General features: G+C 44.3%; 1 protein-coding gene across 7 annotated transcripts in view; it reads left to right on the top strand.

The window, feature by feature from the left end:
* The window catches only part of SVIL (supervillin), a 185971-nt gene that overhangs the window by 130981 nt on the left and 38046 nt on the right, over positions 1-16944 (top strand). For 4 of the 7 annotated variants that reach the window (XM_060397443.1, XM_042230623.2, XM_060397442.1 and 1 more), the window contains 3 exons: positions 2977-3024; positions 3780-3857; positions 15137-15284. In XM_060397443.1, the coding sequence (XP_060253426.1) occupies positions 2977-3024; positions 3780-3857; positions 15137-15284 (274 nt within the window). The remainder of the gene's footprint in view (positions 1-2976; positions 3025-3779; positions 3858-15136; positions 15285-16944) is intronic. The other 3 variants (XM_060397444.1, XM_042230629.2, XM_060397440.1) reach the window with 1 other exon arrangement.

The following is a 16944-nucleotide window of genomic DNA, read 5'->3' as shown; positions in this document are numbered from 1 at the left end:
GCAAATGTACCAATGAGTTGTTAAATGACTAGTCATAATGACCAGCTTTTGAACAGTCAGTGCACACTTTCAAAGTGAACAGTGATTTCCTGCTGCCTGGCCCTGTGATGGCGAATGCACCTGCTGGCTGGGGGCAGTGTGGGCGCTGTGCGAGACCACTGGCCAACTGCTAGGGTCACAGGCCTTCAAACAAAAAGGAAAAATGGTTCCAACCAGGTGATCACCTAGACTCCCTCCAGCTCTAAAACAATGTAATAAGCCTCCGTGGAAGAGAGAAGTGATGAACATGACCTTGATGCACTCAGAAATGTACATAAGAAGGAGGTGTGTCCGTGGGGCCAGGAAGACAGAGTTCTGACACTATTTCCTATGGCTCTTCTGTGTTTTCCTAGGTTAAATTGGAACAGCAATTTGAATTCTCTCTTTTGAGTCAGACATGACTTCAAAGATAATCACTAAAGACAGTTAACGCTCAGCCATTTGCAAATCTCAAATATGACTGGATATTAAAGAGCCTACATAGGAAATCTGTATTTCCAGAATGAGATCCAGAAGTGTAGGAAAACTAGGTCCCTCCAATGATTGACTGCCATTGCCCACAAACTTTATGTAAAAGTTTGATTTGAAAGTATTGGTTCCAAGGTAACCTTAGTTCTTCGCTCTTGGTCATGTTGAAAGATGCAAAGAAATTTCCCCAAGCAGGTCCCCCATGGCATGGTAAAAAGGATGGCCACAAAGTAAAAAGCCAGGTAGATTTCTTACAAATAGTAGAATCATTTTCAACACTTTGCCCCACTTAGGGGACAGGGATCAGCAGAAGCTGGGTAGACCAGAAGGCTCAGAATAGTAGATGTGATCAGAACAGCCTTAACATTAGACTGAGATTCTCAGGAGGCAAGAGATGGGAGAAGGTGACTGCAGTTGCCCCTGGGGTAGTAAACCCTGCCCACAGCAGCCGTGGCTTGAGTGGGAAGTACTGTCCTGGGTTCAGGGGTTCTGCACCAGCAGTGAACTCATCATCGCTCTCCTACTCCTAACCTAGTTCACTTTGGCCCAAGACAATAAGCTCGTTGAAGTTAAAATAAGCCCATCTATTCTGGGCTTCTGTAGCAGGCATTGGGAAATCGTGGGTTCTCTTGAGGTCATGTGGTTTTCCCATGGCCTCTGAAGTGCCCTCGGTTTATGTCTTCCCAAGGGTGGGCTGTGTATTTCAGCCACACCTTAGCCATGCTCAGATGTGGTAGAAGAGCTGCCTTGAACCTGATCTGCCTTCAGACAGTCCCGGGGGCAGCTGGAAGGCAGGCAGGGAATTTGAGACATGGCCAAGGTTTGCTGGGTGTCTGAATGCTTCTCTGAAGAAGGAAGGACATTCACGACACGTGCTCCATGCGGTTAGGATCTTGCTGCCTGGGTTGGAGCCAGACTTTCTAGGGGGCACAAGCTCTGGAACCTTCCATCTTTTCCTCCAAGGGAAAAGGGACTGGATTTACTGTCAGGTCATCACTTCCTGCAGTTTCTGAATTCACTGAAGGCACATATTCGTGGTTACCAAACATTTTACAGTTTGGCCTCCTCAAGCTTGTATTTTGTATGCTAAGCAGGGTCCCACGGGTTACAGCCTGTGAAAAGCAAAGGAGGCAGGAAATGGAGATGGGCCTTTATATAAATCACTTCCCCTGTGAAAATCTGCTCTATCCAATAAAAATATAATGTGAACCCATGAGTAATTAGAGATTATTGTGTAACCACATTAAAAAAGATGTGAGGGATGCCTTAAAAATCTTAAATTGTTTTTCTTTCTGTTGAATGGTTTGTCCCAAAACAAAACAAAATTTTGGTGCTCTAACTGGCATCTCATTTGGGATCCTGTAAGGTTAAAAAAAAATGTATTCTTTTGGTCCATAAATCAATTTGGGGAATAAGCTAGTGTTTTCCTTTACCTACAAAAAGATCAATCGTGTCTCAAGAGACGATGTAACTTAACATCACTTCCTTACTTTCCAAACTTATCCCCCTAAAATTAGGATGGATGGTTTGTAACTTAAGAGTACTATTTACCTTGCTGCCCCTGTCATTTCCTACAGCAAATAGCTTGGGTTCTTTCTCTTGCTGTCCCTTTTTCCTTCCTCTTGCGCTTGGTTTAGTCTAGGACAATGCTAACCTGACTTATACATCTTTGCTTTTGTAGCATATAGAATTAGTTCTAAAGATGGTAAAGACCATAGTTTGTAGGTTTGGCTGGGCTCACAGCACCAGGAACATGATCCTTTCAGAGCCACTCATCCCATCCCAAGAGGGAGAGAAATGAAACAAAGCAAAGTTTGAAAGAAAAGGGATTTGGCAGAAGTCTCTTTGTTTCACCTAAATTGCAGTTATGTATTTTCCCCAAATCATTATTTAAAATTCCAACCCCATTTTGGCCTGACTTTGATATTTAGGCAGAGACAGTGACTCCCAGGCCCTTTGGTCGAGATAACCATCCAAAGTTGTAGGCTTTTTCCAGGAAGTCAGAACCTTTTATAGAGTTTGTGGTTTCAACCCCCTATCTGTGTCTGAGCCACAGGTTAGGATTTGATACCTGGCTGTGCTTCCATCAAAGTGTCAAGTCAGTGAATCAAGCTAAGCTCTGTGCTGTCCTCAGAACAAGTCTCTGAAAATTCTAGGCAGGTGGTCAGTCTGCCATATTTGTGTTCTAATTGCCTGTGCCGTTGAAATTCCAAATTACGATTCAAGAGCATGCAGTCAATTGAAGGACCAAGAGTAGGAGGGTGCGGAGGGCGGTTGGTCTGGCCCCCAGGTCACAGATAATCACCTCGGATGGGGGATGAGCTCACTTGTTTGTGCCACCTGACTGTGTGGGCATGTGCACGCTCCTCCTGGAACCCAGCACAGAGTTCTGGGAAATGCTTGTGACACCATAACCTGACCCTACTCTTCCGACACTCTGCAACGTCTCCTGTTTGTTTTAACCTGTAGGAAGAAGGAGGATTTACAGATGATAATGACATTTCTAATCTGCTTTGGGTAAGCCTGACTCTAACACAGGTCTTCTCACCACGTGTAGCTCTCATCCTAGATGGTTCCCCTGGGTACCCCTCTCTGCTTGGTTTTCTTAGCCCGAGAGGAGATGTCACCTCAATCCAGCATGGAAAGCTATCCTGTTTCCTGCCCTTTTTCTACATTTTATTTTTAATTGGAGGATAATTGCTTTACAGTATTGGGTTGGTTTCTGCCATACAACGACAGCCATAAGTATACATATGTGCCCTCCCTCTTGAGCCTCCCTCCCACCCCACCTCCCCCTCCTGCCCCTCTAGGTCATCACAGAGCACTGGGTTCAGCCCCCTGTGTTATACAGCAGCTTCCCATGAGCTATCTCACGCTGGCCAGAATGGCCACCATCAAAACATCCTGAAACTGTTTCAATCATGGAGAAGACATGAAAGGCTTAAAGAAGATAGTTTATATTCAATGTTAAAATGGTCCATGAGAGTCAGGGATCCCCTGTCTGAATATCTTGTGTAAATTGCAGTCATCTTGCCCATAACTCAGGTACTGCACAGAACTGATTTGGTTATATTTACTGTGCTTATGTGGGAATTTCTGTTAGCATCCCAAAATAAAACAGGTAGGAAGGACTGTCTTGGAAAGAGAATTGAAATTGCAATGAGTAAATTAACTTTCTGTGAGAAAAAGCCTTGTTTTTGTCCTTCCCCTTCTCCACCCCGCTCTGATGAATCATCTTTTTTCATCTCTAATCCTCTTGCTTTGCTCTATAGGAACCTGTATACGCTTCTACTTATTCTCCTGCTCTACCTGCTGCCCATAAATACCTGTCTTTTGTATCTATTAATCAGGTGAGGAAAAGCCTAAATGTATTATGCCTCATTGCAATTTCTGAGTGGCAGGGAGAAACTTATTTCATTTGGGAAAGTAACTCGTTTGCTGCATTTCTGTGTGTATGTGTGTGTGTGTATAAATGTAATTACTTCATGTATTTCGGGTCAGTCACCCGGAGGGCATAGCAGCCCACTCCAGTCTCGCCTGGAGAATCCCATGGACAGAGGAGCCTGGCGGGCTACAGTCCGCGGGTCGCAAAGAGTCACACGCGACTGAGCACGCACGCGTCATAACCTCGGCTCAGACCTCTAGGGAGACTTATGGTATTAATCCATCTCATAGTCATGAAACTGGTTGAAGAGGAAAGTTTCCCCTTTAATCTATGTTGTGGGGTTTTTTTTTTTCTTTTTGACTTTTCATTTTGTGTTTTATAGCTGATTAACAATGTTGTGATTGTTTCAGGTGCATAACAGAGTGACTCGCCCATACGTATATATGTATCCATTTTCCCCCAAACTCCTCTCCCATTCAAACTACCACATAATCCCGTAAGTTAATATTCTAAATTGAGTCAGGAGCCCAGGGTGTTCCTGGCTCCAGTTCAGGAAACAGATTATCTTGCTTACCTTGATCAAGTAGGAGGAGGTGGTGGAAGCACCCGGGGGCGTGGAAGAGACAAGGTGGAAGCCGTGGTCCTGATGCAAGCTGGCTGCTATGGCGCTGTTGTCATGGAAACCACAGTCCTGCTTCCCCACCTTCCACCTTGCTGCAACCCTGTCTGAGCTCGACCAGAAGGGAGTCCTAGCCTGGGCTGAGGAATTCTGTTAGTGCCTAATACGCAATGATGTTTAAAGCTAGAAATACTGACAATTGGTTTTTATTGCCCTTGGAATGTCCCTGGGGTCAAAATTGTTAGAAAAAGTGGTGGCATCCCCTTTGCCACGACGAGCCCCAGGTGCTAGTCAGCCTTCGTCTGTGGGACCTGGCCGGTCACACCAGTCTTAGGGCCTCTGTCTCATCAGCTCAGGGACCACGCCCAGTCAGGTGGCCTCTCAGGTTGTGACTGTCCTGTCCTTTTAGGACTAGTGGTGACAAACTGGCCTTTGAGGGAGAGGCGCAGGGTTTCAGCCAGAGGGAGGGTCTGGAGGGTCCTCCTGCTTCATTTGGCATTTTCATAAATGGAAACGCCCCATTTCTTCTCCCGAAAGAGGCCTTTCTTGCTCTTGCCTTAACTCCTTTCCTCTGAAGTTAGGAGTAAAGGTCTATAGCAACCTAGCCCTGCATAACCAGCCAGTGTCCACTTCAAAAACGAGGATAAACTCTGGAGCAAACCTGCTGTTCCGTCACTAAGGGGGGAAATAAGTTGATGTTAAACTTTATTTTTTTTTCATATTTATTTGTTTATTTGGCTGTCTCAGGTCTTAGTTGCGTCATGCAGGATCTTTCATTGAGGTCCATGGACTCTCACTGTGGCGCACGGACTTCATTGCTCTGCCCACAGATTCCCTTGTGACTTGCGGACTTAGTTACTCCCTGGCTTGTGGGATCTTAGTTCCCCAACTAGAGATCAAACCCACATCCCTGCATTGCAAGGCAAGTTCTTAACCACTAGACCACCAGGGAAGTGATGTCAATGTGAAACTTTAGAAGAAAAGATATATTATTGAAGTCTTTCCTTTTTACATTCTTTGTTTTTTAACATTCCATCCCATGATGGTTCATCACAAGGCATTGAATATAGTTCCCTGTGCTAGACAGTAGATCCATGTTGTTTATCTGTCCTATATATACTACTTTATATCTGCTAATCCCACACTCCCAGTCCTTCCCTCCACCACCCTATTGAAGTCTTTAAATATAAACTACGTACACTTACATCATGGGCTCAGTGGTGGCTCAGCATAAAGGAATCTGCCTGCAGTGCAGGAGCCTCGGGTTTGATCCCTGGGTGGGGAAGATCCCCTGGAGGAGGGCATGGCAACCCACTCCAGTATTCTTGCCTGGGTTTGCAAAGAGTAAGACACGACTGAGCGACTTTCACTTTCATTCTTATCTAGAGAATCCCCTTGACAGAAGAGCCTGGCAACCTACAGTCCATAGAGTCACAAAGAGTTGGACACGACTGAAGTGACTTGGAATGCACACTCACGCATACTTATATAATACACGTTATATGTATATGTAGTATACTTTTTTATAGACTTTATTTTTCTAGAGTAGTTTGAGGTTCACAGCAAAATTAAGAAGAAAGTATAGAGATTTCCCTCATACCTCCTTCTTCCCCTACCCCGCCCACAGCCTCCCCCACTATCAATGTTCCCCCACTAGATGGCATATTTGTTTCAGTCGACAAGCTGTTATCCCTCAGTGTCCATAGTTTATAGTTGGGTTCACTCTTGGTACAGTACATGCTAAGAATTTGACAAGTGTGTAATGACACGTATCCATCATTATGGTATTGTACAGAGTCCTTCCACTGCCCTAAAACCCCTCTGTTCGCTGCCTGCTCATCCCTCCCTCTTCTTCTCCTTCCCTCCCAGGAAACTTATCTCTTTTCTAGTTTTTGTCTTTTCCAGAATGTCCGATAGATGGAATCATACAAGGTGTAGCCTTTTCAGATTGACTTTTTGCATTCAGTTCAGTTCAGTTCAGTCGCTCAGTTGTGTCTGACTCTTTGGGACCCCATGAATTGCAGCCCGCCAGGCCTCCCTGTCCATCACCAATTCCCAGAGTTCACCCACAATCACGTCCATTGAGTTGGTAATGCCATCCAGTCATCTCATCCTCTGTCGTCCCCTTCTCCTCCTGCCCCCAATCCCTCCCAGCATCAGAGTCTTTTCCAATGAGTCAACTCTTCCCATGAGGTGGCAAAGTACTGGAGTTTCAGCTTTAGCATCATTCCTTCCAAAGAACACCCGGGACTGATCTCCTTGTAGACCCTCAAGAGTCTTCTCCAACACCACAGTTCAAAAGCATCAATTCTTCGGCACTCAGCTTTCTTCACAGTCCAACTTTCACATCCATACATGACTACTGGAAAAACCTTAGCCTTGACTAGACGGACCTTTGTTAGCAAAGTAATGTCTCTGCTTTTGAATATGCTATCTAGGTTGGTCATAACTTTTCTTCCAAGGAGTAAGTGTCTTTTAATTTCATGGCTGCAATCACCATCTGCAGTGATTTTGGAGCCCCCCAAAAATAAAGTCTGACACTGTTTCCACTGTTTCCCATCTATTTCCCATGAAGTGATGGGACCAGATGCCATGATCTTCGTTTTCTGAATGTTGAGCTTTAAGCCAACTTTTTCACTCTCCTCTTGCATTCAGTAATATGCATTTACGGTTCCCCTATGTATTTTCATGCCTTGATGGCTCATTTCTTTTTACCACTGAATAATAGTCCTTGTCTGGCTGAACCAGTTTATTTATCCATTTGCTTACTGAAAGTCATCTTGGTTGCTTCCAAGCTTTTGGCAGTTATGAGTAAAGCTGTTATAAACATCCTTTGGAGGTTTTTGCGTGGACATAATTTTCCAGCTTGTTTGGATATCAGAGAGCATGATTGCTGAATTATATGGTAGAAGTAAGCTTGGTTTTATAAGGAACTACCAAACTACCTTTGAAAGTAGCTGGACCATTTTGCATTCCTACCAGCAACGAATAAGTGTTCCTGTTGCCCCACGTCCTCACCAGCATTTGGTGGCGTCAGTTGTTTGAATTTTGTCCATTCTGATAGTTGTGTAGAAGTGTCTTGATATATTTTCTTCCTCCACTTGCCTCAGGGCTATAGCAAAATAAATTTCCCTTTGTTCCCTTCCTCTCATCTTGTTGTTGTTCTCTAGTTGCTAAGTCATGTCCAATTCTTTGCAACTGCATAGACTATAATCTGCCAGGCTCTTCTGTCCATGGGATTCTCCCAGAAAGAATACTGGAATGGGTTGCCATTTCCTTCTCCAGGGATCTTCCCAACCCAGGGATCGAACCTGTGTCTCCTGCTTGGCAGGCAGATTCTTTACCACGGACCCCCCTGGGAAGCCCTCCTTTCATCTTAGTTGCTGGTAAATGATGACAAGACCAAATTATGGTCACTTTGAAATCCAAACCTAGTTGAAATCTTTCTCCATGTTTTGTCCAGGCCACTTGAGGCTCTGGGCCCTGGTGATAGATAGAAATCACTTAAGGAGGTGGCAAAGCTAAATTTCCTTAACAGTGCACAGGGTTTGAAAAGTGACAGCATTTTTGAAAACTGAGAATGCTGATTTGTTGCCGTACTTTATTTCTTTCACTTAACACATGCTTTTACGGTCTCTTCCTGTGATGTAGTTTCACTCAAAGTGAGTAAGATAAAAATTTTAAAGACAGATCACAATATTTTATATCTACAAAGCTCTCCGCTTGTAGAAGAATCTTACCCTTCAGTTCAGTTCAGTCGCTCAGTCGTGTCTGATTGTTTGCAACCCCATGAATCGCAGCACGCCAGGCCTCCCTGTCCATCACCAATTCCCGGAGTTCACTCAGACTCGCGCCCATAGAGTCAGTGATGCCATCCAGCCATCTCATCCTCAGTCGTCCCCTTCTCCTCCTGCCTCCAATCCCTCCCAGCATCAGAGTCTTTTCCAATGAGTCAACTCTTCGCATGAGGTGGCCAAAGTACTGGAGCTTCAGCTTTAGCATCATTCCTTCCAAGGAAATCCCGGGGCTGATCTCCTTCAGAATGGACTGGTTGGATCTCCTTGCAGTCCAAGGAACTCTCAAGAGTCTTCTCCAACACCACAGTTCAAACGCATCAATTCTTCGGCGCTCAGCCTTCTTCACAGTCCAACTCTCGCATCCATACATGGCAACTGGAAAAAGCATAGCCTTAACTAGACGGACCTTAGCCTTAGAGCTACGCTAATCCTAGTCACACATTAGTTCTCTCTCTCGTGTATCACCTCCTGTGTCAGAAACACTTAATGAAATGTGGTTTCTGAGGTGTATGGAGACAAACCCGTAAGTAACAACATGGTAACCTGAAAACGTTCTTCTCTATTAACCCTTTGCACAGTTTCCTAAAGTCTCTATTCATCCCTAGGACCCAGCTTTCTTCCCAGCTGTTTCGCTGCATTCCCTCCCTCTCTCTCTCTTCCCCTACCCCTCTTCTTTCTGTACCATGTTCATGAGATCTGTGTTTGAAAGAGTAAAGGCTAGAAGGGGTAGGGCTTCTATTCCTGTTCTGCCCCAACTCCCTCCCTCTTCCAGCAAATCCTGAATCTCATCAGTTAGACCTAGAAAAACCTGAAAAATGACACAGTGCTTACTCTACTATGAATTATGCCCTTCTCTAAATGAAGGAAGAGAAAACTTTGAAGGGAAAAGCAAGATAAGAGAATCATGATGCCTTAATCTGAAAAAAACAAAAAGTACATGGACAAAGAGGTCCATGTTACCTGTTTACATATTTTGAGTTATAAAATTTAATAGCAACTTGTGATACATTTTAATTCATTTCTACAGTGAATAAATAAACCGTATGCATATACCTCATTATATATGATATATATACACACATATATGATATATACAAGATAGATATATATATGATATATAAGGTGTATATGTCATATATACATACATATATGTGTGTGTGTGTATATATATACTTGTTGTTACATTATAGAGCCATTTAAGGTCAGATAAGGCGACCCCATGAATCGCAGTATGCCAGGCCTCCCTGTCCATCACCAACTCCCGGAGTTCACTCAGACTCGTGTCCATTGAATCAGTGATGCCATCCAGCCATCTCATCCTGGGTCGTCCCCTTCTCCTGCCCCCAATCTCTCCCAGCATCAGAGTCTTTTCCAATGAGTCAACTCTTCACATGAGGTGGCCAAAGTACTAGAGTTTCAGCTTTAGCATCATTCCTTCCAATGAACATCCAGGACTGATCTCCTTTAGGATGGATTGGTTGGATCTCCTTGTAGTCCAAGGGACTCTCAAGAGTCTTCTCCAACACCACAGTTCAAAAGCATCAATTCTTCGGCGCTCAGCCTTCTTCACAGTCCAACTCTCACATCCATACGTGACCACAGGAAAAACCATAGCCTTGACTAGACCGACCTTAGTCAGCAAAGTAATGTCTCTGCTTTTGAATATGCTATCTAGGTTGGTCATAACTGAACTGAAGGGGAATTAGAAGGATTTTGAGCAACCCAACTAAGTGGCAAAGTTAAGGCAAAAACTTTTATGTTTAGTAATATCATCTAGAGGCACATGAAAAGTGTGCTCCCTAACATAGATTTGGCAAACTTCTGGACACTTTAAATCCTGGAATATCTGTGTATCCCAGGGCCCACATCCATCACCTTCTCCCAGGAGCTGCAGGAGAATCTGAAATGGAATTGCTGATTTGGGGACACTTTTTCTGAGTCATTAAGCACCCCTCCCACCACACCCAGGGCTCGGGAGATTCTGCTGAGATCACCATATAAATCGTAAAGTCTAGGTGTTTGGAAAAGAAAACTTTCTTGGCATTTTATATATTTTTAAAAATATTTTAAGGCAAGTGTCATATTGATTTGATTAAAATTCACTCCTGAAACTTCATGTTTTAAGAAAACTTATCCTCTTTTTCAAAATTTGATGAGATTTTCCTAGGAAGTCCATCTCAGTTTATGAGGGCATGTGATTCAGAGAGTTACTTGGAACCAAGGTCATCTTACCAATCATGAGTAGGAAAGTTAAGGGAAAGGGATTTTGTTTGATAATTTTTTATTTTGATAAAATTTAAAACTTATAGAAATGTTGTCATAATAGCCAGATACTCTTATATATCCTTGAACAGACCCACCAGTTGTTGGCATTTGTCCCCTCCCCACCCCCTCTCATCCCCCATCCCCACTGCCAACATCCCCCTTCACCCTTTTCTCCTGGATTGAATGATGGATTGATTGGTTGGGCTGTTGTAACAGAATACCATAAACTGGGTAACTTATAAACAAGAGAAATTTATTTCTCTCAGTTCCAGAGGGCAAGAAGTCCAAGGTCGGCGTGCTGGCAGAGTCAGTGTCTGGTGAGGGTCCACCTCCCGGTTCTTAGACCCCTGTCTGCTCACTGTGCCCTCATGCAGCTGAAGGAGTGAGGGAGCTCTCTGGGGCCTCTTCTATCAGGGCACGAATGGCATTCTTGAGGGCTCTAGCCTTGTGACCTAATCACCTTCCAAACCCCACCTCCTAAAGGATCACATTAGGGAGTAGGATTCACTATGTGAACTGGTGGGGAGCAGGGGGACACAGAGCCTTAGACTGTAGCACACTCCCATAGTCTCAAGAGGAGGAGATTTTATATTGACACATTGTTTATCTAATCCATAGACTATATCCCAACTGTGTTCATTTCCCCCCAATAACATCCGTTTTAGCCACCACACCATCCCATCAAAGATCCAGCCAGGATCACATATTACATTTAGTCACCATGTCTCTTTAGGAGATGGTTTTTAGCCTAGTTTAATTGCCAGTGATCTCAAAATCAGTCCTGACTGTGACTGCTCTATAGGAGAGTTCTATAAAAGGAAGATATATAGGTTCAGTGATGGAGAAATTTGTGTCCATGGCTTAAGCCAAATCTTACCAGTGCAGACTTGGTTTTTATGTGGCTGGAAAGGAAGGAGAGCCTCCCCGCACCCCTGCCCCCGCCCCATTACCCTGCATCTCTCCGTCTTCCCAGAGCCTTAAAAAGATTAAGGATGCTGACCTCTGTCATCTTCCTGAGTGAATTTGGAGGTTGTTTCCTATTGGCCTGTTCAGTTCAGTTCAGTCGCTCAGTCATGTCTGACTCTTTGCGACCCCATGAATCGCAGCGTGCCAGGCGTCCCTGTCCATCACCAACTCCCAGAGTTCACTCAGATTCACATCCATCGAGTCTGTGATGCCATCCAGCCATCTCATCCTCGGTCGTCCCCTTCTCCTCCTGCCCCCAATCCCTCCATCTTTTCCAATGAGTCAACTCTTCGCATGAGGTGGCCAAAGTACTGGAGTTTCAGCTTTAGCATCGTTCCTTCCAAAGAAATCCCAGGACTGATCTCCTTCAGAATGGACTGGTTGGATCTCCTTGCAGTCCAAGGGACTCTCAAGAGTCTTCTCCAACACCACACTTCAAAAGGATCAATTCTTCGGCTCTCAGCCTTCTTCACCGTCCAACTCTCACATCCATACACGACCACAGGAAAAACCATAGCCTTGACTAGGCGGACCTTAGTCGGCAAAGTAATGTCTCTGCTTTTGAATATCCTATCTAGGTTGCTCATAACTTTTCTTCCAAGGAGTAAGCGTCTTTTAATTTCATGGCTGCAGTCACCATTTGCAGTGATTTTGGAGCCAAAAAAATAAAGTCTGACACTGTTTCCACTGTTTCCCATCTATTTCCCATGAAGTGATGGGACTGGATGCCATGATCTTCGTTTTCTGAATGTTGAGCTTTAGGCCAACTATTTCACTCTCCACTTTCACTTTCATCAAGAGGCTTCTTAGTTCCTCTTCACTTTCTGCCATAATGGTGGTGTCATCTGCATATCTGAGGTTATTGATATTTCTCCCAGCAATCTTGATTCCAGCTTATGTTTCTTCCAGTCCAGCGTTTCTCATGATGTACTCTGCATAGAGTTAAATAAGCAGGGTGACAATATACAGCCTTGACGTCCTCCTTTTCCTATTTGGAACCAGTCTGTTGTTCCATGTCCAGTTCTAACTGCTGCTTCCTGACCTGCATACAGATTCCTCAAGAGGCAGGTCAGGTGGTCTGTATTCCCATCTCTTTCAGAATTTTCCACAGTTTATTGTGATCCACACAGTCAGAGGCTTTGGCATAGTCAATAAAGCAGAAATAGATGTTTTTCTGGAACTCTCTTGCTTTTTCCATGATCCAGCGGATGTTGGCAATTTGATCTCTGGTTCCTCTGCCTTTTCTAAAACCAGCTTGAACATCAGGAAGTTGACGGTTCACGTATTGCTGAAGCCTAGCTTGGAGAATTTTGAGCATTACTTTACTAGCATGTGAGATGAGTGCAATTGTGCAGTAGTTTGAGCATTCTTTGGCATTGCCTTTCTTTGGAATTGGAATGAAAACTGCCCTTTTCCAGTCCTGTGGCCACTGCTGAGTTTTCCAAATTTGCTGGCATATTGAGTGCAGCACTTTCACAGCATCATCTTTCAGGATTTGAAACAGCTCCACTGGAATTCCATCACCTCCACTAGCTTTGTTCGTAGTGATGCTTTCCAAGGCCCACTTGACTTCACATTCCAGGATGTCTGGCTCTAGATGAGTGATCACATCATCATGATTATCTGGGTCGTGAAGATCTTTTTTGTACAGTTCTTCTGTGTATTCTTGCCACCTCTTCTTAATATCTTCTGCTTCTGTTAGGTCCAGATCATTTTGTCTTTTATCGAGCCCATCTTTGCATGAAATATTCCCTTGGTATCTCTGATTTTCTTAATGAGATCTCTAGTCTTTCCCATTCTGTTCTTTTCCTCTATTTATTTGCATTGATCGCTGAAGAAGGCTTTCTTATCTCTTCTTGCTGGAACTCTGGAACTCTGCATTCAGACACTTATATCTTTCCTTTCCTCCTTTGCTTTTCACCTCTCTTCTTTTCACAGCTATTTGTAAGGCCTCCCCAGACAGCCATTTTGCTTTTTTGCATTTCTTTTCCATGGGGATGGTCTTGATCCCTATCTCCTGTACAATGTCACGAACCTCATTCCATAGTTCATCAGGCACTCTATCTATCAGATCTAGGTCCTTAAATCTATTTCTCACTTCCACTGTATAATCATAAGGGATTTGATTTAGGTCATACCTGAATGGTCTAGCGGTTTTCCCTACTTTCTTCAATTTGAGTCTGAATTTGGCAATAAGGAATTCATGATCTGAGCCACAGGCAGCTCCTGGTCTTGATTTTGTTGACTGTATAGAGCTTCTCCATGTTTGGCTGCAAAGAAGGGAAGCTAATTTGCCATAGTGGGATCGACAGCAGTGGAGAATAAAAGTATCACCGAGTCCCCAGGGATGAATTTCCCCGTCAGGGCTCCTTGGTCCTCCCACTGTGTCTGTGGAAAACCTGAGGATCATTTTGATTTATGTTGACTTTTTATCTAAGAAAGAACTCCTTACATGGGCATAGGAGCTTGGGGAGACCACAGAGTAGTTAAGGAGAGCTCGCCTGTGGTTTGAAAGCAGATGCTCCAGCAGAAAGGGCCTCCTTGGATCTCAGAAGATAATGCGGTTAAAGTGCAAGCACAAACCGGGGTCATCACCATCCTTAGGACCCCTTTCCTAGGAAGGACCTGGAGGCAGAAGCGCTTTCTGCTCTCTGGCGATGCTTTTCTTTCCTTAACATTGGCTCCCGTGGCAGCTTCCCTCCCGACCCCCCAACCCTTCCGACCCACCGCCGCCGCGCCCCGCCCCCGCTCCCGCTCCCTGCCTGGTCATCTCCTCAGGCCACACCTCCGCCTCCTTCCTGCCCATCGCTGTCCTCCTCCGTCTCCTTGAGAATCCTCCAGCTTCTGCCTTTTAGACCAAATAAGACTAAATAATGTCCCCAAGGGCTTAGACACTAAAGAAGCAACTGTCTCCAAAACCCCAATGAGAAACATTTGTAAGCCTTTTCTACATAGAAATGTTACTATACATGTAGGCTATGTCTATAGCACAGTTCAGCCTCAATGTCAGATATTCTGTGACTTACAAGCCATCTTTGCAGGCTTACTTTGGTTGCCTAACTGCCCATATAAAATAGTTGTTGTAGAAAAAAGCACGTGAGTTCCAGAAAACCTTCTAATAACTCACCTTCCTCCTAATCGGCTTTCTCTACTTTATGGTTGACCATGTAGATAAAAATCTATAGTAGGTAAGATTTTCTCAATGAACTGTGCTCTCTGAGCGTGATGAACAAAGATTCCTAGTCAACTGAGTTTAGATAAGTGAAACAGAGAAACTTGAAAACTCTGGAAGATTCATGGCAAGAAGACAATCTCTCTCTTCCTGTTTCTTTTTACAAAGCATCATTTTGATATTCTGGTGTTCCAAGCAAACAAATGAAAAGCCAAGTTCTAACCTGAAGTTCCAGGGTTGTTGGTGGTGATCTGTAACCCAAGCTGGAAATAGGAAGCCAGACCTATTTCAGGTAGAACAGCTGTGGACATTAGGGGCCAGTGCAGGACTCCTCTTTGCTTTCCAGCTCATGAAATGCTCTATGCTAACATTCATGCCTCTGTGACTTCCTCTCCTGTTTTCTCCCTGGTATATGCTGCAAACAGCGGGTCACAGAAAGTCGAGAGAGCCAGATGACTATTGAAGAGAGAAAGCATCTCATCACGGTGAGAGAGGACGCCTGGAAGACCAGGGGCAAAGGAGCAGCCAACGACTCTACCCAGTTTACCGTGGCCGGCAGGATGGTGAAGCGAGGTCAGAATGTGTGTGTGTGTGTGTGTGTGTGTGCGCGCGAGTGTGGACCTGTGTGTGAGCTCCATCACTCACAGAAGGGAGGGTGGCGTAGGATAGCTCACTTTAAAAAACCAAGCCTTGGTCTTTTCTGGTTTTCACTCTTAACTGAAGTTGAGTATACATTTTGTGAGCTACTCCAACTGAAAATCTTCTTATGACCGTATCGTCTTCAACGTGACGCGTGATTCAGTTAGTCACATTTCAGAACAGTCATTTGGAAATGCCCAGGTATCAAAGAGCAGTTTTGCAGATCTGCTATCAAACTTTTAGTCCTTTCCTGTAATTGCTTGGAAATTATTTCCATTTTTTTTGCCATCTGGCAATTAGTTCATTCAAATAAGCCTTTCTCAGTGCAGAAGTTCATCGTCTTCCATTTAGGGTAATTCCCAGGTCTCTTTCCATCAACCCAGAGTTCCCTGGCTACAAAGCCCTGTTTCCAGAGATGTTTTATTGAATGTCTAAAAGATGTATCCATTTCCAGGAAAGTGAGATTTCCCTGAAGGCAGGTCATATTCTCTGCAGCTCAGCTCTTGAAACTGATTTTCAGTGGGAATCCAAAGATTTGTGAAACTGACGAACCCCGTGGTTCATCAAGTCGTCAGAGAGCTCTGCAGCTCCGCAGCCTGTAGGAAATGGTTAAAATCCGGGGTCCCTTTGTCACGTGCATGCACATACCTTCATTTTCCAAGCTATTGTTTGAGTAAATTTCTCAATTTAGTGATGAAGGTTTTCTCAATCAATAGAATTAACTTATATTGTCATCTGCTTCATAGGTTTGCAGTTCGCTTTTCTCAATACCCTTTGGGATCCTCAGTCATAGATGGAGCCTACATCATTGTAGGCTCAGGATAAGTATCTGCAGAAGGAAGGAAGGGAGGGAGAGGAAACTCTTGAACTGAGATTAACCCAAATATTGGTGGAAGAATCCTTTCTAACAAATTGATTCTTAACTAATATTGGAATTTAGGGAAGCCCTGATGGCTCAGTGGTAAAGAGTCCGCCTGCCAATGCAGGAGAGAAGATTCAGTCCCTGGGTTGGGAGATCGCCTGGAGAAGGAAATGGCAACCCACTCCAGTATTCCTGCCTGGGAAATCCCATGGACAGAGGAGCCTGAGGGGCTACAGTCCATGGAGTCACAAAAGAGACATGACTTAGCGACTAGACAACAACAACAATCTTGGAATTATCAAAGGATAACAGAAGGTAATTTACTCTCAGAATGAGGTGGCATTTGAGGATTTTTGTCACCAAGTCACAGAACTATCTCCTTTGCATGACCCCCATCCCTGTGTTAACAGAAGCAGATTCTTCAGGCCCACAACGAGAACTTGAACCATAGCTTAGATCTTCCAGCTTCTAGCCTGGCCTTTTATCCTGATGACCTTTTACTTGGGTTTCATTTTTTTGTCTTTCATCTTAAAAATCATAATGTATTTGAAGCCTGGTCCTTACTACCAGATACCACTGTCCCTGTCCATGGGGATATCAAAGGAAGTAGCCTTGCTCCTTGGAGAAGGCAACAGCAACCCACTCCAGTACTCTTGCCTGGAAAATCCCATGGATGGAGGAGCCTGGTAGGCTGCAGTCCATGGGGTCGCAAAGAATCGGACACGACTGAGT

This window comes from Ovis aries, chromosome 13 (assembly GCF_016772045.2).
Source record: "Ovis aries strain OAR_USU_Benz2616 breed Rambouillet chromosome 13, ARS-UI_Ramb_v3.0, whole genome shotgun sequence".
NCBI classification, from domain to species: domain Eukaryota; kingdom Metazoa; phylum Chordata; class Mammalia; order Artiodactyla; family Bovidae; genus Ovis; species Ovis aries.
Note: the sequence above shows the minus strand (reverse complement) of the source record. Positions and strands in the feature narration are given on the sequence as shown.